This window comes from Dromiciops gliroides, chromosome 1 (genome assembly GCF_019393635.1).
Source record: "Dromiciops gliroides isolate mDroGli1 chromosome 1, mDroGli1.pri, whole genome shotgun sequence".
Lineage (NCBI taxonomy): Eukaryota > Metazoa > Chordata > Mammalia > Microbiotheria > Microbiotheriidae > Dromiciops > Dromiciops gliroides.
In genome coordinates, this window is record NC_057861.1 from 44689929 (window position 1) to 44713266 (window position 23338).

Sequence of the window (23338 nt, forward strand, 5' to 3'; positions counted from 1 at the left end):
GGATGGATTTGCCCAAGATCACACAAGGTTAGGGGGCTGATGGTGGGATTTGAACCCAGGTCCTCAATTCTAAAACCCAGAGTTCTTTGTGCCTGGCCAGGTATCATCAGCCTGCTCCTCAGTGGGGGAAGGGATGAAATTACCAAGGAAAGAGAAAGTTGAGAGAGGTGGTTGGAGGGGGAGGGTCACCCATACAGAAGAGGTGGGAGGAGCAGTGGAGATTGACAGGTGAGTCAGGCAGGGAGAGAAGCAGGAGCATGCAAAGTTATGGAAGCCAAGGGAGGAGAAGGCAGTAAGTACACAGACTCAGATGGCAGAGAGGCCAAGGATGAGGGCAGGGGAGGAAAGGCCCTTGGATTTAGAAATGAGAAATCAGGAGGCCTTGTCCATAGCAATTTCAGCAGTGGTGTTTGGGATTGAAGAGGAATTTGGGGTGAGGAAGTATAGACTTTGACAAAGTCCAGCCTGTGTGTGTGTGTGTGGGTGGGTGTGGGTGTGGGTGGGTGGGCGCGTGTGCATGCTTGCGTGTGCCTGTGTGCGTGCCTGTGTGCGTCTACATCTGAGCCTTCTAGTGGCTAGCACACTCCCTTCCAAAGTAATTTTGTATCTGCTTTTGTGTCTGTGTTCATGCCTTTTCACTCCCCACCCTCCTGACAGAATGTGAGTTCCTTAAGATGAGGGACTGTTTGGTGAGGGTTTTTTGTTGTTGTTTTCTTAAATTTTGTATCTATTAACAAAACACGTTAATGGATGCTTGTGGAATTAATGAGGGATTTCGTGTTGGAAGGGATCTGGGCAGCCATTAGGTTTGACGGAGTGGCAGGGTCAGGGGAAGGTTTTATTAGGATAAGATGGTTTTGTAAGCAGATAGGAAGAAGCCTGTAGAGAGAGATTGAAGATGAATGAGAGAGGCACTTATTGATGGAGTCAGGTCACCAAGGCAGGCAGGGAGAGATGGGATGGGGTGGAGGGCATAGTTGTTCGGAGGGAAGATGGGGCCTGGCTGGGACTAGCTTCTGCTGAGCCTGAAGTCTGTCTGTCTGATGTGGCTGCAGGATTTCTCCTTGCAGTCCTAACCTGAGATGAGGCCGAGGCCTGTGTCCAACTGCAGTTCTAGACTTGTTCTCTGAAGGAAAGGGAATAGGCCTTTCTCTAGGTCCTCCTCCTCTTTGCCAGGCCCCATGCTAAGCACTTCGAATGCCAGCCTGCTGCTGCTGCTGTGCCCCCGTTTTCTCCAATACCCGCTTCTGTCGGGCGTCGGGCTGGGGTAAAGACAGCCCACGCTTAATTCCCTCTGCTGAAGCCCACGCTTCCGCCCCTGCAGATCTGCTGCTGGTGCTGTTAGAGCTGATTGCTTGCCCGGGGACCCCGATCCCAGCAGGAAGAAGCCCACACGTGCCCCATGCGGACTCAGTGCCACGTTTTGGGAGCTCTTTCGTCTGCATTGGCCTGAGCGTCTGCTTTAAAACCTCCCCCGCAGCCCCTGCTGGAGAACGCGGCAGCGGGTCCCCTCATCTGGATGTCATTGGCTTCTTCCCCCACCCCCAACCTCTCCTGGCGCGCTCTTCAGCTCCGAGGCCGGAGCTTTGGGGGGCCCGCGGCTGCTGAGGGGCCTCCCCTATGGAGCTGATGGACGCTGCAGTCTTGCCTTTCATGATGCAGATGTGCTTTTCCCTACGCACGCCCCCAACATCTGCAGTTCTGACCCGAGCCGGGAGCGGGGGGTGGGGAGAAAGGGGGTGAGCCCTCGCTCGCCCCTCCTTTCCCGACTCGGGCAGCTGCTTCTGGGACTAGGGGGCCGTCCGCTCCTAGCCGAGGCCCGCTCAGGGAAATGGGGACGATAGGTCCGCGGGAGGTGGGGAGGGGGCGAGGGACTCTCGGGCCTCGGGACGCCTCTTCCTGGGGCTGGATCGGGGGCCGGGCGAGGGCTACGCGGCGGAGCCCTACTGATGTCGGGGCTGCCCTCAGAGCCGGGGGCGGGGAGGCCCTAGGGCCCCGCCACCTCTTCGGCTCCTCGGCTGCTCGGTTCCTGGAGCTGGCTGCGGCCGAGGGCGGGGAGGGGAGGGGCGGGGCGGGGCGGGGCTCCTCGGGCGCTGGGGGGCGGAGCCGGGGGCGGGCCCAGGCCGAGCGCAGCCGCGCTCCGGAGCCGCCCCGCCGTCGGCGGATCCGTGCGTCTTGGCTGGATTAGTCAAGCCTGCGGGTGCTGAGCCCCGGCCGCCCGCGCCCCAACCCCTGTTCAGTGTCCAGCGCCGCCTGCGTGCAAGCGGGAGCCCCGGAGCCGCGGCCCCCACGCCCGGGCCCCGAGAAGGGCCATGGCCCCCGAGCCCTAGAGCTCCGCGAGCGCAGCGCCGCCGTGCAGGAGCGCAGCCCGAGCCGGAGGATGCGCGCCCCGCGCTGCCGGACCCTGGGCTAGGGCTCGGGCTCGGGCTCGGGCTGAGCGGGCGGGCAAGAGAGGGGCCGCGCCGCCGCCGCCGCCCCGGACCGACGGCCCCGCGGGAGCGGGAGGGGAGCGAGGCCGCCTCCGCGGCGGGAGCCGCTTTGAGCCGAGCCGGGGCCGGCGGCCCCCGATCCCAAGCGCAGCCGCCCGTCCGCGCCCCAGCTCGAGCTCCATGCCTCCGGCCCGGGCTGCCCGGAGCCGGCTCCAGGACTAGCCGCGTGCGCCCCGCCGCCCTTTGTGGATTACTGCCGAGCCGACCTCGAGCTCGGACCCGGACCCGGACCGGAACCCGGCCTCGGCGGAGCGGTGAGTTGGGAACAGCGGTGACTTTGATTGGGATCCGCAGTGCCCGGGGCCCCCGCCCCCCGCAGTGCTCGGACCGGCCTGGCTTGTCCGCGGACGACCCATCTGTCCCCCTGGACCTCCCGGATGGCCCGAACCTGGGAGCCCGAGGGACCATCCCGAAGCAGTCGTAGCTTCCTGGGTCTGGACAGCGCCTTTTGGCCCCTCTGTGGGCACAGAGCACATGGGGAAAAAACGGAGGTCGTGTGTGTGTGTGTGTGTGTGTGTGTGTGTGTGTGTGTGTGTGTGTACACGGAGAGGGTGCGCCATGGGCAGGAGAAGTCTAAGGACCCCTTCTCCTGTCTGTCCCCTGGGAGGGAAGGGGACGGCCAGGGCTGCATCCGACCCAGGGGAAGAGAACCCTACACGTGCCCGGCCGCCTTTGTGTGTGTGTTGTGTGTGTGTGTGTGGTGTATGTGCGTGTGCCCCTTCTGCCTGCGTAGCTGGTGTGTCGGTGTAGCCTACCTACTTGCGACCCCACCTTTCCCTTCCTGGGGGAGCTGGGCTTCTGAGACCGGGGAGGATTTCAGAGTTTGCTTTTCATTCTTTGCCGGGGGCAGGATCTTCCAGGGAGGGGGATGGTCTGCTCCTGCTTCTTGGGCGCTCTGGCGTTTATGGGCAGACTCCCTCCTGGGTCCCTGACCCAGGCGGATCTCTAGTTTCTAGCTTCTCGAAAATGTTTGGGGCGATGAATCTCGTGTTGATCGGAGAATGCTGTCCCTGCTATGCCCCCCCGGCCACTAGGCTCTGAGCCTGCCAGTCTCCAAGACAAAGCCCGTTTCTGACCCTGATGCCTGAGGAGGTGGGCTGGGAGCCGGGATTTCACCTGGTGTCCTGGGATGTTTGTGGGAGGAGATAGGGTTGGTGGTCCCCGCTGACCTGGGAAAGAAGTGTTTTTAAGGACTTCACACTGGGACTGATCACCCGAACTGAAGACCTCCTCCAGTGTCTAATAGCCTGCCTGCTGTGAAGCCCGTCACCCCTTCCCCCTCAGTCTGGTGACCTTTGTGGTCCTAAAACCGTGTGACCACTTGACCTCAAAAGACAGTTCCCTTGCCTTTCTGCCACCTGCTCAGGCAGGTGGCGTCTGCTGGAGCTTGGAGTGATCAGAGGAGATCCAACTGGGCAATGACTGACTGCCTAGGCAGTAAGGAGAAGCGGCCTCCCTGGGGACTGGGACATTCTGTCGTGATTGGGATCTTCACCCTGGTGGAGGAGGGGAGGGGAGGCCCAGCTCATTCCGGTTCCTTTGGGGTTTTCTTCAGTGTTGAAAAGTCAGGGAAGGGATTGATTGCGTGCTTTCTGCCCTGCTCGCTCTTTCCTCCTCTGCTTCTCCTTCCTCACCCTTCTCTCCTCCCTCCCCCACCCCAGGTCTTAGTCACTTCTGGGAGACAGAAACTGGTCTCTCTGGGGTTTTGTGAACTGACAAAAGTGGGGTTCAGAGGTCATGGGCCACCCCAGGAAGAGGACAGCGCTCCAACCTGGTTATCCGAAGACTAACAGTTTCCAAGGGTTCCCTGGGCTTGGCTTCCCAGCTCTCTTCCCGCCCCTTCCAGGGGCCTGTATTGGACACCTATTGTCTCAGTCTGTTGAATGCACCTGGGACCTTAGCTATGAAGCCAGACAGACTCCAGCCTAGCTTGGACTTCATTGGGGCCTTGAGAAGCCCTTTGAGGCTCGGGCTGCTAAATGTGTCCTAAACGTCCGAGGAAAGGACTTTGCAGGTACTGGGGGTCCGTAGCCTAGGACCGAGTGACCTTCTCCACCCCCAGCCTTTAGGCAATATTAACTCTATTAGTGGGTGTGTATGACAGGAGAGCATATAGGGTAAGGGGGCATGATGGCGGACCTCCTAAGGGCAGCCCTAGTGGAGTGAGTTTTTCTGAGTATTAGGGGCTCCCCCTTGTGGCAGCTAATGGCCACTGCATGGTGGCCATGCTCTTCTACAGCAATGAAGTGGGGGGGCCAAGTAATCCAACTGCCTTCCTCCTTCCTACAAAGAGGTCAGGATGGTTGAAGGGGCTCATCATCCATCCATGCCCTGTCTCTCTAATCATTTGTGTGGCTCAACAATAGTCTGCCTAAGCCTGTCTATCCCAGCTCCTGGCTACAGCTTCCCAGATTTGGGGGGGGGAGTGATCAAACCTTCGCGGGTGTCTTCCCCGGGTCAGAAGGGAGGGCCCTCTATGTCCTTTAGGACAGCACGTTGCTACTGCCTTCTTTGGCTCTACCCTGAAAAGAGAGGGCTCCAGGTACTTCTTTAAAGTTATTCTCATGCATCCGAAAGGAGTTGCCCCATCTGGTAAAGAGGGGGCCGGGCCTGGGTATTCCCAGCATGCTCTTTGTGGAGTCCCTCATTGTCCAGCCACATGTAACTCCTTTGGGACACAAGGGGCCTGGGAGCCACACTGCCCTCTAGGGTAGTCTCATTCCTTCAGCTTCACCCAGGGGGACATCCCCAGGACTTAAATCTCTACCCTGGTGTTGTATCTAAACCCTCATTTGGAGGAAAGGACTTTGCTCCCTAGTATCTTCCCTTGCCTCTTGTACTAGAGCTTGGGTTTCCTTTCTTCTGGAAATATCCTGGGAAGGCCCCACCGAGGGGCATTATTCATGTGGCCCTTATCTGCTGTTGTAATGATAAGGCAGGCTAGGCTTGGCCCGGCTGATAAGAGGCGTGTTAAAAGTTCGTGCAGATCTGGGTGGGTTAGGGCCCCTCCCAGAGTTGGAAGCTAATGAAGATCTTAATGGGGAGACCTCTCCGGGATTAGAGAAGCTCTTTTATCTCCCCTGGATGCTGTCACTCCCTCTGCCCTGAGCCATCTGGGGCTATGGGATTGGGGGATCTATCCTGCTGGCATCAGCTCAGCTCTTGCTTCTTCTCTGAGAGCCTAAATACAAAGAGAAGGTCCTCCCTCCCAGAACCTAGGAGCTGGGAGGGATCTCAGAGTCCATCATGCCCAGCCAGTGACCATTTGGCCCCTGGAGGACCACCTTCCTTACTGGGGCGAAACCACCACCTGCCCACAAGCGGCCCCATTCCCCCTGGGGCTCCCAGTCCTGCCCTCCAGGGCCATCTTTGCAGGACAACTCTTCAGATACTTCAAGGCAGCAATTATGGGGAGTGTCTCCTTCTTCCCCCCAACCAGTCTTCTCAAGGCTAAACTTCCTCTGTTCTTTCAACCCACCCTGGTCCCTTCAGTTGTCAGTTCAACAAGCATTAAGTGCCTGTACAGTCTGCACTCGGTGCTATTCATCTGGGAGGGCAGCTGGGAGCCCTGTGCTGTTCCTCTGGGTGCTGTCCAGCCTTTCATTTCCCCTCCTGAAATGGCATTTCCAGAAGAGTTCAGTCCTCTAAGTGAGGTCGGCTGGGGCAGAGAGCACCGGGACTCTCACTTCCTTATTCCTGGAAGCCAGGCCCCTCTCAAGATAACGTTGGCTTTGTTCCTCGGAGAAGCCACGCTGGGCTGCCAAGTCGTCTAAACCACACTCGACGGCTCACATTACATCATACCTGACCTTGTACAACATCTGCCTATTAAATCTTCCCTCCCCTCCACCACCCCCCCATCAGACTGTGAGCTCCTCAAGGGTCCAGGTGGCCTTCTCTTCTGCCCACCCCACGCTGCCTCACGCCAGCCCTGGCGGGAAGGACTTGCCGATTCGCCGGCTGCTCTCTGTCACTCTGGAAGGGACCCCATACAGAATGGAAGACAGCCCAGCCTCGGATCCCTGCTGGGAACTTTGAGGATTAACACCAGAACCAGAGAGCAGTACACAAAGGGCGGGCAGATCTCAGGTTGTGGTCACATGGGGAGTCATCTCGGAGAGAAATTGGGAAGTGGCCCCTATCCAGCCAGCGACTCAGGAAGGCTTCATGAAAGGGAGAACCCCCCATCTGGTAGAATTTACCAAAAGTCATGGCATGTCATGCACAGAGATCATCCCTTTGATTTCGCAGATGAAGCGAGGAAGGCCCTGGGAAGTGGCTCCTAGGGGGAAGAGACTGTTTTGCTGCAGGTTGTGTGTGCCCAGGGCCCTTTTGTTGCTCTTCTGGTGCTTAATACTCATAACATTGACTTGAACTGACTCGCCTGGAGTTCCCTAGCTAGTGAGTGGCACAAGCAGGATTTGAACCCAGGTCTCTCACAACCATTTTCCATTGTGCCTCACTGCTTCTGTGTGTTTGCCCAAGGACATGGTTGAGTCCTTCCAGTGACACAGAGGTCTCAGGCCGAGAACTAGGTTTCTTAGATTTCTTTGGAGTTTATGGCAGATATCCCAGTATTACTCACACCCGTTCTCCCTCTGCGCCAAGGGAAAGAAAAGGAAACAATCATTTACTATGTGCCGGACTCTGTATTATGCATGCTATAGTATCATCTCATGTGGTCCTCGCCACAGCCCCAGGAAGTGGGTTTCATCCTGAGCTACATTGTACAGTTGAGGAAACAGGCAGACACCAGTTAAGTGACTTGAGCTGAGTGTCTAGGCTGGGTCTTAAGAGCAGAGGTTCCTGGGGCCCTTACCTCGTGGGACTCCAAGGACCCACCTTTTCTGTGTTGGATATATCATTTGTCATCCCCTGTGAAGCAGGAAGATCTTGGCCAATGATAGCTCATCATTCCAGTGATTGGAGCTGGCTTCCCACCAAGGTGGGTCCATAAAAATGAATGTTAGTCAAAAGGCAGCTGGAATAGTGCTTGAGAGAGAGTCAGCAAAGACCTGGGTTCAAATCCTGGCTTGGGAACATTTACTGGCCGGGAGACCCCGAATAGATTACAGGGCCTCTCTGAACCTGTCTCTTCCCTGATAATGTAGGAATAATAAATCCTAATGAACCTGTGTCATGGGGTTGTTATTAAGACTTAAATGAGATGGCATAAGTAAAATTTTCTGAGGACTTAAAAGTTTCACAGAAATGTTCACCATTATCCCACTTTGCCAAACAGGAGACCTAGGCATAGAGAGGGAAAGTTACTTTCCCAAGGTCATACAGCTACTAAGTGCTGTCTGGTATTCTCTGCCCTGTACCCCATCTTGCTTCTCTAAGGTGACGGTTCTCCTAGAGGTTGCCCCAGCTCTGACCCCTGTGGAGTGGAGTACAGGCGCAGCCCAGTGTGACACAGGAAAAACTTTTTTGTTTGTTTGTTTGGTTTTTTTGTTTTTTGTTTGGTGAGGCAGTTGGGGTTAAGTGACTTGCCCAGGGTCACACAGCTAGTAAGTGTTAAGTGTCTGAGGCCAGATTTGAACTCAGGTCCTCCTGACTCCAGGGCCAATGCTTTATCCACTGTGCCACCTAGCTGCCCCACAGGAACAACTTTTAAGACAGTTGCTGGTAGATTAGAGACAGAGAACTCAGAGATTTGGGGGTTTAGCAATCATCCAGTCCCACCCCGAGGGCAGAAGACATGAAGTGACTTACCCAAGGTCACACTGATAGTATCCACAGCAGAGCCAGGTTCTTGGATTCTGAATTCCATGCTCTTTCTGTGATGCCCAGCCGACACAGGGCTCATGAGCAAAGGCCAAATGGACTTCCCTCCCTTAGATTTGCCAAATCCATTTTCCTGAGGGCCCGTGTCACTCCCCTGCTCAGGAATTCTCCATGGCTCCTAGCTGCCTCTAGGATGAAGGGCAGAGTCCTCAGTCTTGCATTCATAGCTCTCCCCAATCTGGAACCCTTCCCTCATCCCTCTACTTGGTAATGTCATCTCCCTCCTTGAATTCACTTTGTGATCTGATCTGTATTGTATCTCACTCTCCATCCCCAGGAGAACGTTAGAACCTGAAGGGCAGGGACCCTTTCCCTTTTGTCTTGATAGCCCCAGTGCCCAGCGCATAGTAGGTCTTTTTGCATAGTAGTCCTCTCATAAATGCATGGTGAATTGAGTTGACGGGTTGAGTTGGAGGCAGTTGGAGGGAGGTCGAGGCTAGAGAGCCAGAGGGTGAGCATCCATCCCTCAGGATCTTCCTCTACTCCCCAGTAGCCATTAAAGACTCAAGGAAGGCTCCGGACGCTCTGAAGCAAGACTTTGGCAGGGTAGGGGTTGAAACCCTAGGATTCCCTAGGATGGAAAGTCTGCAGATCAGCTCATTCTGGGGTCATAGATTTAGAGCCCTCCCCACCACTCACATTTTACACGGGAGGAAATTTAAATACAAAGAGATCTCATATCTTAGGCAGGATTTGAAGTCAGGTCTTCCTGATTCCCCTGCCCCTCGCCCTTTGCATTATGCCACATTGCTGTATATCCCAGCTTACATCAGACAGGCAGATGAGCACAGGGATTCTGTAGTCCAACAAGCATTTATTAAGTGTCATAGGCACTGTGCTATGTGATAGGGAGACCAGAAAGCAAACAAGACAGTCCCCACCCTCTCCAGTCTCACATTCTCTTGGGGAAAGGCTATACATAAGGGGAGCTGGGAAGGAGACAGTAGAGATGGAAAGAATTGAGTTGCGTGGGTCAGAAGTGAAAAGGTCGGGGTCCACTCTGGGCATCTGCCCTGCATTTATACCTCCTCCCTCAGCAGAGTGCGTCAAAGGGGCAGAAGCACTTCCCAGAGGCAGTCACTCGCTCCAGAGGGTGGGGGAGGTTGGCCAGCACTGAAGGTCACCCCATTGAGCTGTGTCGTCCCCAGAGGCTCTGTGCTCGTTATCTCTCTGAGCAGATGCAGGGTCTCTGGGCTGATAAGCCGGAGGAACGCTTCTCATGCCTGATCCAAGCCCTGGCTTTATTTCATTTATACTGGGCATGGTGGGCTTCCTGGCACTAAGTGGTTCCCTCCAGAGGGGCAAGGCTATAGTGGGATAGCTGGGGGGAGGGGGGAAGAGACAAGTCCTGATCTCCCCCTTCTCCAGGACCTCTGATGCTATGTGGTCTTTGTGGGAAGGGACAGGAATGCTTAGAGATGCACCTCCTTTCTTTCCCTTTCCTCTCTTCTTGGGCCGTACCCACGTCTTACACACCCTATGCCCTGTGCCACCCCCTGGTAATAAAGGATGAGCATCGAGCTGTCCCCTGCAGTGTGGTCCTATCTCAGGACCTAGATTTAAATCCCACCCATGAGACTTGACTGTAACTTCCATGGGCCTCAGTTTCTCCATCTGTAAAACGGGGGTGAAGGGGGGGGTGATTGGATTAAATGGCCCCTGAGGGCCCTTCCAGCTCTAGTTTTAGAGCCAGAAGAGACCTTGGAAACCACAGGGGCCAACTCCTTCATTTTACAGATGGAGAAACTGAGGCCCTGAGAGACTGATCCATGCAACATCACCCAGCTAGTGCCAGGATCTGAACCCTTGGGGACTTCCTGCCTCCAGGCAGAGACATGAAGACAGCGATTGATTGATGCATCAAATGCAGTCATAGTTCTAAAGCCGGGAGGGGCCTCTCTAGAGAGGCTGTTTCATCTAGCTGTCTTATTTTATACGTGAGGTAACTGATGCCCAGGGAGTCATTAAGGGACTTTCCCAAGATCACAGAGGTAACGGAGCAAGATTGGAATTGGAACCCTGGGTAGTGTGACTCCAGATCTAGCCATGGCCCTTTGTGCTTCAGTCTGATGGGGGAGGGGGAAGGGGTCAAGGGCCTGACCATCCCCCACTCTTACCCAGGCTCTTCATCTCTTGGTCAACACAAGAGCTGACATTTGTATAGCTCAGTAAAGTTTACAGTCACCGTCTGTGTAATATCTTGTGACTTCTCCAACAAGCTGATAACATAGATGCTTCTATGATTGTTGAGCCTCAACTGAAGCCCAGGGAAGTCACTTGGAACTAGTGTGGGGGGAGAGACTTGAACCCAGATCTCCGCTGACTCTGTCCCAAAAGCTCAGTGGTCCCCTTGGGTAGGCCCACACCACACCCCTGGGGCTAACCCAGCCATCCCCTAACATGCTGGATGGTTCCTGAGCTGCTGGGCTCCTGGCCAGGTCCCTCCCCTTGCTCACATTAGGCTCTCTGGGGCCTTAGTGATGGCAGACACCAGACTATGACAGAGAAACTGTCTCCTTTGTTAGCCGACTGCTCCCCTCCGAGTAATTACGGCTTCACAGATGTGAGAACATCTGCTCCTCTGAGCTCCAGCCCTCACCAGGAGTTGTGCTACCAGTTCTGGCCCAAGCAGCAAGTGCTGTCTCATCAGGGGGTAGGAGCACAAGGAACAGGCTCTTGGATCGAATCCCCTCCAGGACCCAGGGAGGGAAGGGAGTCCAGGGGTCAGGCCGGGGTACACTCATGGAGCAGATGAGAGGGTGTTGGCACATCCTGGTCTCATACCCTGGCTGATCAACGGTCATTCACCTCCTTTTAGCTTGGGTGTTCATTCCTCACAGCGATTTTTAGAGCTGGCAAACACCTAGGTCAGCTGGTCGTGCTTGATCACTTTACAGCTTAAGAAACTGAGGCTCAGGGAGTGAGGAATAACAGCCAGGAGAAGGTACAGTGGTGGATGGAATGCTGGGCCAAGAGTCAGGAAGAGCTGAGTTCAAATCCAGCCTCGGATGCTAGCAGTATGACCCTAGGCAGATCACTTCATCTTTGGATCAGTTTCCCCAGGTGTAAAATTGGGATGACAGCAGCACTTCACTTACCTTTGAAGGGTTGTTAGGAGGATCTGGTGAGGTCATATCTCCAAAGCACTTAGCATAGTGCCTGGAGAGATTCTTATTCCCTTCCCTCATCCTGTTCCCAGGGAAACCATTGCCTCTTTCTGGGGGTCAGTGCATCTTTCGGACATCAGCGTTTCCCATTGTAAGGGGGCATGGTAGAGCCTAAGTGTTGTGTCCAATACAGACCGAATGGAGTTGGAAGGGTTCCATAGGGGTTATCAGTCAGAGGACATAGGTTAAACAGTTGTTAACACAAAGGAAGGTGTTTGCAGGATATATACAAAATAGATAGAATTGAGGGCAGGGCCACTGGTAGCTGGGGTGGGGAGTCCAGAAAGTTCTGGAAGGGTGCTTGGAAGCCGGCTGGTCCAGCCTGGTCATTGACAGATGAGGAATCAAAGAAAGCAGGTGATTTATCTAAACTCACAAGTAGGAACAGGCTCAAACCCCGGGCCTTTAGAAATTGGCTTGTTTCCACTGCGTGCTGGCTTACCAAGGCTCCGCATCATCTTGGGCAAGTCAGTGACTCCATCTGAGCCTCACTGGTTCATCCACAGACTGGAGATCATAAGGTCGTCCTCTCTCCAGAAAGCTCCACCTAAATCTGAAGGCAGGTTCAGGTTACTGGCTCTTTTGGGGGCCTGCACCTCCCCCTCCAGGCTTGACCTCCCTCCTGCTCTCTGTGTTTTGTCTCCTGTAGAGTGGAAGCCCCCTGAGGGTAGGGAGCTGTTTTTGCCTTTCTTCATATCCTCTGGATGCTCCCTAAATGCTTGTTCATTAGCAGGTGGGTTAAAATGCCGCAGCCCTGACTGTTCCTGGGCATCCGTCAGCTCTTTCCCAGGGCATGGGTCAGTGTCTGCACCTCTCTGAGACGGGAGGAACAGAAACTGGGCCTGACATGGCCAGGGATGGCCAAGGCTGTCATCAGGCACAAACCAGGGAGAAGCCCTGGGCTGGAAGGGAGACATCAGCCGACTTCTTGCCCCTAGCACGTGCCTCTTGGGAGGCAGGCCTGGCCGAGGGAGTGCCCCTCCCCCTCTACCACCCAGCCCCTTTGGAGGGGGAGCAGCTCTCCTCCAAGAGCCCCCAGCCTCCTATGTACAAAATGCCCTGAGCTTTTCATTTCAGGCCCTACAGAGAGAGGCCCAGTGGTCGGGGCAGGGCTGTTAGTCAAAGGAAAACTCAGTCATTGAGCTGTGGGGGAGGGGTGGCCTCTGGTCAGGAAGGAGAGAGAACAGGACACCCCAAACCTTTGGGGACCCTCTGGCTCCAGCTTGGCTGGAACCTTTCAGCAAAAGTTCCTGCGGTGGTTTTAATTTGGTGGTTTCCTTTGTAAACAAATAAACGAGGCCTCGGGTGGCCTGAGAGCTGGATAATAGGAACCTGGTTGGGAAAAGAATTGAAGTGGGGGAATGTGTCCCCGGAGCCTGGTAATTGGGGAAATGCGCACGCCGACCCAGTGCATTGTGGGGGCCGCTGGAGGCTGGGGGCACCTGAGTTAGCGGCTGCACTGCTGGGGGCGGGGTGGAACAGGCTTGTGGAGCTCTCTGGTGAGGCACACAGATTTGTGGGCACCTAGGGACTGCCCTGTGGAGGGAGGAAAGGAGGTCCAGGAGGGGGGTTTCTGCAGGCCTCTCTCTTGTGTCTCGCTGTGTGATTGTCTGCCCTGCTTGGAGGCCTGCCCTGAGCCCAGACCCTAGGTACGTACGTGTTTGGATGGGGCAGCTGGGTGGCTCTTAGAACTATGGGCCTAGAGTGGGGAAGGCCTGCGGGCAAATCCAGCTTTGCCATGTGACCCTGGGCAAGTCACTTAACTTGTTTGCTTCCATTTCCTCATCTGTACAATGGGGATCATAATAGTGCCCACCTCCCGGGGCTGTTGTAAGGATCAAATGAAATCATATTTGGAATATAATCTTGAAAAAGAACTCCTGGCAATGCCTGGCACAAGGTAAAGACACAGTGTAAGTGTTGGCCATGGTGCGTGGGCACACCTGGGGTTCCCAGCTAGCACACCTAGCCCTTCTCTTTCCAGGGCGTCATGCCAGGTCACCACAAACACACTCTTGGGGTGGCCATCAGGAATCTCCCAGAATTCCTGACCTTGACTTCTGCTGGGGGGTGGGGGAGAAGTTTGCCCCTGCCACTGTCTCCTTCAGCCTCCCCCCTCCCCCATCTCTGTACCAACCTCCATCTTCTGTGTCTCCACTCCCACCCCCACCCCTATGATCTCAGATCATGACCATGAACTCAGTCCCTTCTCTCTACCTCCCTCCTGGGGGACCCTGGGTACAGGGGAAGGAGCCCCCGGACACCACCCTGGATTCATCTCCTCTCCTGCCTCTGGTTCTGACTGACTCCCTGGGTGACCTTGGGCTAATTTCTCTGAGCCTCGGTTTCCTCATTTGTAAAATGGGAGGGGTCCCTTCCAACCCTAGATCTGAGTTCCTCAGTCTCCCCCCCCCCCCCTTTTCACTGGCTGTGTCAGAAGCTCCTGGTTCCTGCATACAGCTACCATCGAGGGCCCCTCATCATAGCCCATGTGACCAGCCCAGCAGGGTAAAAAGGCATGTTTTCCTCATCTCTGCTCCCAAGAGCCCTTGGAGCTGTCATTAGCCTGTGGCAAAGGCTCGGTGGGAGAGAATGAGGGAAGCCGGTGGGGGAGGGGGTAGAGGCGCAGGGCATGTCCCACCCTTTAAGTTCCCCATCTCGTCCCCCGACCCCGTGGACAGTGATGCAAGACCAGGGCTATCTCAGCCACAGGGGGAGCCACCCTCTCTCTTCCAGTGGCTCCCTGTTGTCTCCTAGACTTAAATGCCAACTCTTGTTTGTTGCGTGATCTTACTCCAGCCGTCTTTCTAGGCCTATTAAAATGCTAACAACAACAATGGCTGTCAGTAATGTGGAGCCTTAAGCTTGGCAGAGGCTTTCCAAGTACCGTGTTTGATCCTCACACGTGATTCTGCCTATTTTACAGATGACAAACTGAGGTGGAGTGACAGAATCACAGAGTGAATAGGGTTCTGAGGCCAGGACTCCCAGATTCCTCCAGGTCCGGCCTGTCACATGCTCTTCCCTCCAGCCAAACAGGACTACTTCCTGTCTCTCATACAGAGCATTCCTATTCGTGTGTGGAGGCTGTTCCCCCTGCCTCAAATCAGCAGGCATCTTCATAGGCACTTGGGAGTAGGCCCTGGGCTGGGGGTTCTCCAAAAGCGGGGAGGGGGCGCAAAACCAGCCCCTGCCCTCAAGGTACCCATGTTCTCCTAGGGGGTGGAAGGGGTAGCGTGTCTACAGGTAAGTTAGTAAAGGTGTTTTGTAGAGGAAGCAGGCGCTGACAGTTCAGCTGGGGCAAACAGCGAAAGGCTTCTTGTAGAAAGTGGCCTGATGCTCTGTCCTCCTTAAGCATTGAGTACCATGCTAAACCTTAGAGATGAACGTGGAAAAGTCACAGAGGCCGTGCTCTGGAAGAGAGACAGCGCATAGAAGGCCTGGACTGCTGGTCCAACCCAGCGGTCCTCAGGGTGCTGCCGCAAAACAGATCCTCTGTAATGGGCCTGTGTCAGAGCCTGTGCCCCACTGCCCTCCCAACACCTACCACCACCTGGTTCCTCTTGTCTTGCCCCTCCCCTTCCTTACCTGCCCATGTCTTCTCCACACACTCAAGGGTAAATGAGCTGTGTAGAATTTATTCCTAAAGGAAAGAGTCTGGGTACCATGGACAGCAGCATGGCACAGAGGGTTAAATAGCACAGGGAATCTGGCAGTCTTAGGTTCGAATTCTCCTTTGGGTTTTTAATAGCTGTGTGACCTTGGCCAGGTCCTTCAACCTCTGTTTTATTGTCCGTAAAAGAGGGGTGATAACGCAAAAGATTGATGTGTGAGGAAAGCTCATTAGGTTTATAGCCTAGGAAGCTGGAATCTGTTACCACCCTTGTGACCTTGGGCAAATCGCTTAACCTTGAGATCTCAGTCTCCTTACCTGTAAAATGGGAGGAGGGGTTGGACTGGCTGTCTTCTGGGGTCTGTTCCATCTCTAGATCTAGGATCTTGTGATAAAATAAAACTACTTTAAAGGGCTATGGAACTGCTATCATTGTGTGTTTGTTGCCCAGTGTTGTAAACTAGCCAGTTCCCAAGTCACTGCTAAGTCTGTCTGGTTAGCCATGTCTAGGTATGAGATATGTGCTGTCCCATCAAAACCAGACCCGCCCGAGGGCTCTCCCTGTGTGGAGGCTGCAGTTCCCTATCTCAGTACCCTCTTTTGCCCCACTGCTGTTGCCTCCATTTTGGAACCCACATCACCACCTGCTGCTGATGGGGAGTGCCCACCAACACCTGGTGAGGCCCTGCATTCATAGAACGGAGATTGGGAGCAACCTGAGCAACCAGCTCCTTCAGCCTCTGTAGGAAAAAAATCCCAACTAGAACAGACCTGCTGGGGCGCCATCCAGGCTGTGCTCAAAGGCCTCAAGGAAGGGGAAGCCCACTCCCCCCCCAGAGTAACCCACTGCACCATGGGGCAGCTCTTAGCAAGTTACAGTTATGTTATGCTCGCAAGCTCTTTCTCCCTCCTCCTCCTCCTCCTTTTCCTTCTTTCTCTCTCTCCCTTTCCCTCTCCCTCTCCTTCTCTTCCTCCCTACCTCCTTCCCTCCATCCTCCCCCCCCCCCTTCCACCCTCAGGCACCAAGCAGAACAAGGCTGATCCCTTTTCTGCATGAAAGGCCTTCAGTTATTTGAAGACACCTGTCATCCTTTCCAGCCTTCTCACTCCCAGGCCAGCATCTCCTATTCTTTTAACTCCTCATCAAACGTGTCTCCAGCAGTTAATTTGTTAAGTGTCTTGCCTTACTGGAAGGCCCTGGAGGTGACAAGCTGGTGCCTTATCTTGAGCTCTGGTATGTCCTGAGGGAGTACAGCCAGACTCTCCTGCAAGGTCCCAGAACCTCTACAGTATCTAGGGGCTGGAAGGCAAAGAATAAATCTTCCAGACTTGTCTCCAGCCTGCTTCCAAACAATGCCTGGGCTGGCCTCACCTCGGACCCCAGCTGCTCCTGGCACTGATAGTGATAAGAGATTCCTGTGTGGCTTTCTCTGTTTGGGCAGAAACGAGCTTTCAGTTTTCTTTGTTACTGGAGGGAACTGTGGAATGGAGCCTCCAAAAGGGAGGCAGGGTGGTTGACAAGGGAAAAACCCTGGTCTTGGAGTCAGGTGGCCTGAGTTCAAATCCTCGTTCTGCCAACTTCCATGACTTGTAGCAGGTCACTTCCTTCTCTGGGCCCCAGTTTTTTCCTCTATAAAATAGAGGACTGAACCAAACAGTCGCTCAGAGTAATGACCCAATGAAATAAGCAGGAGATTGGTTTGTTTTCATGCTCACAGGGGAATATGGGTGTATCTGACAGTTGGCTATTGCTGGGCCTAGTCTGTCTGAGCCTTGCTTGGTCAGAAAGGGGGTGGTGGTAAGTGTCTACTTCCCATTTCTTCTGCTCTACTCCATGCAGGTCCTAGAAAGCATTACCTTTCAGAGTGATGTATGACACTCACCACACCTGGGCTGCTTTCTCTTCCCTGAGTTTGTTTGTGCTCTAGCTCACGCGTTCCCCTGCTCCAAGTGGTAGAAAGAGATACTGTGGCCTCAGATAAGAGACCCTTAAACTACTTTCCCCTTTCCGTCCTTGCCCCCCTTTTATTTTCAGGGCTGCAGTAAACATTAGGGACAGTGATAACATCAGCCAGGGAATTCGATGTTAGGAGAGCCATAGACAAGCTGGAGCAGGTTGAGGAAGGCAACCAAGATTGGTGAGAGCTCTCCAAAAACCTGTGTGTGCAGAGTGGGTGCAGGAAGAAACCAGGGTGGGGAGAGCAGATTAGAGCAGTCCTCCTTTATCTGAAGGACCATTAGGTAAACAAGAGATGATCAAATTGTTCTGTGTGGCTCCATTGGGCAAAAAAACAAGGAACGCCCAGAAATTACAAGGAGGCAGATTTCAGTTTGATATAAGGAAGGCTTCTTCCCCCTCCCCTCCCCTGGGGCAATGAGGGTTAAGTGACTTGCCCAGGGTCACACAGCTAATAAGTGTCAAGTGTCTGAGGCTGGATTTGAACTCAGGTCCTCCTGAATCCAGGGCCAGTGCTTTATCCACTGCGCCACCTAGCTGCCCCCAAGAAGGTTTTTCTAATGAACAGAGCAGTGGAATAGGCTGGTCCAAAGATAGTGAGCTCTCCATCCATCACTGGAGATCTCCAAGCAGAGTCTGACTATAGAAGGGCTTCTGGTTCTGAATGGGACAGTGTCCAGCTAAATGCTGTGGGCCTATCCTGGTCTGAGATTCTGTGACTGATAAATGAGGGAGGTTTCTATCTAAACCGAGTTGAAATGAGTCCCCATTGGTGTTGACGACTCCAAAGGAAAGGCAGGGGAGGGAAATTCACAGGATTTGGTTTAGAAAATGGGCCACTGTCTGGGTGGTTGGTTGCTGGGGGTGAAGAGAAGGGGAGGCAGGATTCCTAACTCCTTTCTCCCTGCATATGTGATGTTGAAGGTAGGGGGAGACATCGACCCCAAGACTCTCCCCCCACCTTAGGTAGAAGGACCCCCAGAGGCCGCCAAGTCCATCCTCTTGCCCATGACTATTGCATGTTGGTTCTCCCAGTAGAATAGAAACTCTTGGAAGGCAAGGAATTTGAAGTCGTCTATTTTGTTGTGTTTTTAGTCTTTGTGTCCCCAGTGTCTGATGCATAATGGGCATTTAATAAATGCTCCTTACTTGACTCAGCAGCTAAGCAGCTATGCTATTTATGATTAGTTTTAGGAGACTCCCTGCAAGAAGGCAAACACGTTATAGATGGGGAGGGACACAGTTGACTTGGTTTATCCAGTTTGCTTGCTCACTGTATGGATAAGGGCTGGAGGGGCACTTTGGGCATGTTCCCACTTGGGTGGTCTATTCCATAGGGCCTCATCCAGACCCGGAAAAGTCCACATGAGGAAACTAAGGCCTGGGGAGGTAGACTTTCCCAGGCCACATGTGGTCCTTTCTTCACCAGAGAACACAGAGCTTCAGCCAACTGTCTGACTATGACTTCTCCTACCACCTCCCAGAGAGTAAAGGGGGGGCAGCCTGGAGCCCAAGGGGAGACAGGGAAGAGAGACTCAGAGCCCCATCAAAGCACTCTAACGTTTCTTCCTTCCTGTGTTTCAGGCCTCTGTAGGCTCCGAGAAACTCTTCGCTCCAGCAGCTAGTAAAGGTAAGAGGTTTCGCCTGCCCCTCTCCCACCCCTGCCTCACTCCACCCCATTCGCCCTGCTGGGCCTCAGTCTCCCCATTTGTGAAATGGGGAGCCAGCTTTATAACCTTTCCCCAGAGAGGGTTGGCGCCTCCATCCAGCGGGGCTTTGAGTCGTGGAATAGAGAAGGGTAAAAGCAGACAACTCTGTCAGGGCCTCTGGGATGAATCGGAGCAATACCAACAGAGATCCAGCCTGTTTAATTATTCATCAGGAGCGCACCAGCCAAAATTGGTTTTTGATTTAAAGCATCCAGGCGTCAGATGTGTTGGGGGAGGACAGTAGCAGATGGGAAGCAGCGATGGGCATCAGGAGGAAAGGGTGGGTGTGTGGGTGTGTGGGTATGGGTGTGGGTGTGTGGGTGTGTGTATACGTACACATGCACACACAGAGGTTCATTCATCTCACCTGTGCCTAGAGTAGCCATGAGCCTAGAGCCAGCCCAGTTTTGTTGCATTTCCAGTGACTACAGAACACAAGATCTGCCCCTTTCTCTTACAGCCATGGGTTAACAGAGCTGGCTGTGAATAGGGGAGAGGTGACGCAGTGGTTGACTTCCAGGACACTCACTCTGCTGGTCAGCACTTTGTGTGGCCTGCTTATCCTACCACGGTTACCCAAAGAGTCTGGAGCGCCCTTCTGCGTTAATTGTTTCGGGAGCAGGGCAAAGGGGATGTTGCCTTGTCTTCCCAGATGGCATAACCCCCTGCCCCCACCAGGGCCTCCTTGGTGAGCTTAGCCACAGCTAATTAAAACCCTAAATTAGAGTAAGCATTTCATTTCTTTCTTTTTTATTTTAAAGGGAAGGCAGAGCTACCAACTCTCCTTTTGTTGTCTATATCAGGATCAGTATCTTACTCTGAAGGACAGAACTTGGCTAATAGGGAGTGGATACCAAAGATTAAGTAAGGAGACAGAACACCTGGCTGCCTTGGATCCCTTCCCATCCCCAGGCCCAGATGAGCTATGTAGATACGAAAGGTCATGGCAGATGGCAGGCCTACCCAGGCCTGCAGGAGGGCAGGTGTGGCCTTGATTTTTTTTTTTTTAAGGGAAGAGAACAGAGTCTGTACACTCTAGGCCAGTGGGGTTGACTTCAGTTACTTGAAAAATTCTAGAACACACTATTGAAGCGATGGTTAGTGAACGTCGAGAAAAGGAAGTGGCAGTCACAAAGAGACAGCTGAGCTTCACCCAAGACAGGTCATGCCAGGAGAACTTTATTTCCTTTTTGAATGGGGATGACAGGCTGACAGTTCATGGGGAAGCTGTAGGTGCAGTTCAGAGATAGGAGCAAAGCATTTGGCCAGAGTTTTACATCCTGTTTGAATAGATGAGAGAGGGATGTAGACTGGATGATGGTCCAGTTGAAGGGGTTCAAACCTGGTTGAATGGCTGGCTGCTGAGAGTGTCTTTTTGAAAGGAGGTCTGTAGTAAAATGCCCTTGGGGGCAGGGTGAATCTGCCTTTGAGATTGTGCTATTTGGCTTTTTTTTTATCAGTAATTTGAATAAAGACATAGCTGTTTATCAGTTTAGAGATGAACCAAAACTGGGAAAGATAACTAACACATTGGATAACAGATTAAGGATATTATTTGTTTTTTGTGCAGGGCATTGGGGGTTAAGTGACTTGCCCAGGGTCACACAGCTAGTAAGTGTCAAGTGTCTGAGGCTGGATTTGAACTCAGGTACTCCTGATTCCAGGGCCGGTGCTTTATCCACTGCGACACCTAGCTGCCCCCCTATAGATTAAAGATTTAAAAAAAAAAAAAAAAAAGCTCAACAGACCAAAGTGTTGGGCTGCGTTGAATCATTGGGATAAATGTAAAATCTTAACCTTTGGGTTCAAAAAATCAATTTCAGAAAGTTCCGTAGGGGGGAGAAGCATGATAGGTGGCGGTTTGTCTGAAAACAGTCCGAGGGGTTTAACAGACTATGAGAGGCCCCACCACCACCAAAAGCAAATAAAATCTAAGGCTGCTTTAAGAGAGGGGGATGGTAGGTCAGGACAGGGAACTGCTATCCTTGTGGAGTAAATATTGGGCTCAGTTCTTGATGATGCCACATTTTAAGAAGGCTGTTGAGAGGCAAAAGAGGAAGACAGCCAGCGTGGGGAAGAGTCTTAGAGTCTTGTTAATGAGGATCACCTGAAGCAATTGTGGCTGTTTAGCCTAGAGAAGAGAAGATGTTGATAGGAAGGGAGGGAGGAACATGACAGCTGTATTCAAGAATTTGAAAGGCTGTCATGTGGATAAGAGATTATCCTTGTTCTTCTTAGTCCCAGAGGCTAAAACTTAAGAGTGGTTGGTAGAAGGTGCCAAGGCACAGATCTTGGCTCAATGTAAGAAGAAGAGAAAGGGGAAAAAAAACTTTAAAAAAAAATTAGAGTCATCTCAAAGGATGACGTGTACTGCCTGGGAGGGTTGGCTTCCCCCTAGCTAGAGATCTAGCAATAACCACTTGTCTGGGGATGTTGTAATGAGGGATCTTGTTCAGGCATGGCATTAGGCTAGGTAGCATCTGAGGTCCCTACCAACTACAAGGATCTCATTGGCACATGAGGGCAGCTGGGTGGCACTGGACCTAGAGTCAGGAAGACCTGTGTTTGATCCGGCTTCCAGTGTTTACCAGCTATGTGACCCCGGGGAAGTTACTTAACCTCTGCCTCAATTTCCTCATCTGTAAAATGAGAAAATAATAGCACCTACCTTGGGGGTGATTGTGAGAGCCAAATGAGATGATATTTATAAAGTGCTTTGTAAACCTTAAAGCGCTAAATAAATATTAGCTTTTAGGTGATGGAGGACCTCGGCATTGGAGCTGTGGCACAAGACTGAGTCAGAAGCAAGAGACTTGCCTGTTCCCCAGGGGTAGCTTGTGGGTGGAAGACGTGTCTTAAGAATATTGTCTCTGGGGCAGCTAGGTGGCGCAGTGGATAAAGCACTGGCCCTGGAGTCAGGAGGACCTGAGTTCAAATCCAGCATCAGACACTTAACACTTACTAGCTGTGTGACCCTGAGCAAGTCACTTAACCCTAATTGCCTCACTAAAAAATATATATATATATATATATATATATATATATTTGTCTCTGAGCAGTGTCTTAATACCTAGTTTTGTCTTGTGTTGGGCTAAATTGTGGAGGGTCTTGAATACCAACAGAGAAATGTGGAATTGTCCTGGCCAGTAGAGAGCATGGGAATGACATAGAAACAGTTGGAGGAAGATGGAGGTGGATCTGGCTTCTTCCTCTCCTCCCCTTTTCTGTTCACCAATCCTGTACCCCAAGACAACTGAAATTTAGATGGAAACAGTGGTAACAGGATTAACAGAAAACAGATTCCAGGGAAAGGAACCAGTTTATTGGGGTTGGGGGGATAATGAGTTCATTTGAGGGGCTCCTGGGAGATAAAGTGGAAATGTCCAGCAAGCAGTTAGACATCATGGGCTGGAGCTTTTTTTGGGTGTGGGGGGGTTTGGGGCTGAGAGTGTTGATATGAGTCATTTGTTCAGAAATTAGGATTGAATCCAAAAGTGTGGGTGGCGAGAAGATGAAAGGAGAGAGTGTTTATGTAGAGAGAGAAGAAAAGAATCTCAGGACAGAGTCTTGGAAAGCCCATGCTGATTAAGTGGGGTACCTGGGAAATAGACCAAGGAGAGGTAGAGGAAGAGCCACGGGAGAAAGCCCTGTCCCAGAAGCCTAGGGAAGAGCATCCAAAAAGAAGAAGTAGTGGACAGTTACACGAACCACCAAAAAAAGTTTGAGGATTAGGCTGTGGGAGGCCACGTGGTTTAGTATAGCAGGCAGGGGTTAGGAAAGACCTGAGGCCAAAACTGCTCTCCAAACAGTTCTCTTTTCTGGGTCCCCATTTCCTCATGGATCAGATGAGGGAGTCCATTTCCACCCCTGTAAAATGTAAAATGAGGGGCTGGGCTTTATGACCTCTGGGGTACCTTCCAGCACTAAATCCGTAAATGGCTATATTTTGCATGCCCCACTACCCCCACTAGTGATCTTGAAAAGATGGAGGCAGGCAATAGACGAAACCCGCTAAGTGGGATCTCCCTGAAGGGATTGGTGCCATGGGAGCTTGGGGCTGAGCCCCAGAGACCAGTACAGCCGTGAGGAGCCAGACTGGGGCTGGGCAGCAGAAAGCGGTCTTGGGCAGGGAGAGGCCAAAGGGATCTGGGGAAGGGCAAACACAGCCTGAGAAGGATGGGTCGGCCTGCCTCGCTCCCCATCATGCACTCTACGGTCCTGCCCAGCCAGCTTTTGCGCTGTTGCTCACATCCTGCATCCCATGTCCCAGGCCTTCCCCCAAGAGGGCCCAGGGTCCACTCCCACCTCTCAGAATCCCTCATATGTGTCACAGCTCCACTCAGGGGCCACCTCCTAGCAAGAAAAACCTGCCTCAGAACCCAAGTTGGACACCCCATCTCTGGCAATTACCATGTGACCTTGGGCAAGTCACTAAACTCTCACTGGTAAAAGGAAGGGGTCAGACCAGCTGCACTCCAGGCTTCCTCTCCTAGCTCTCAGTCTATGGTCCTGTGTTATCATCCATACCTTTGACCATGGTGGTCAGCAGCCCTCCCTCCATCCCTGTTTACCCCTTAACATTTGACTATAAAACCTCCCTGATTCAGGCCAGGGCT

The 23338-nt window shown here is 53.0% G+C and overlaps 1 protein-coding gene across 7 annotated transcripts in view; it reads left to right on the forward strand.

Moving 5' to 3' along the window:
* Positions 1 to 23338, forward strand: part of FBRSL1 (fibrosin like 1) — a 307120-nt gene that overhangs the window by 254520 nt on the left and 29262 nt on the right. For 6 of the 7 annotated variants that reach the window (XM_043965816.1, XM_043965808.1, XM_043965826.1 and 3 more), the window contains one exon: positions 18598 to 18643. In XM_043965816.1, the coding sequence (XP_043821751.1) occupies positions 18598 to 18643 (46 nt within the window). Of the gene's footprint in view, positions 1 to 2559; positions 2744 to 18597; positions 18644 to 23338 lie in introns of those variants that run through there. The other variant, XM_043965861.1, reaches the window with a different exon arrangement.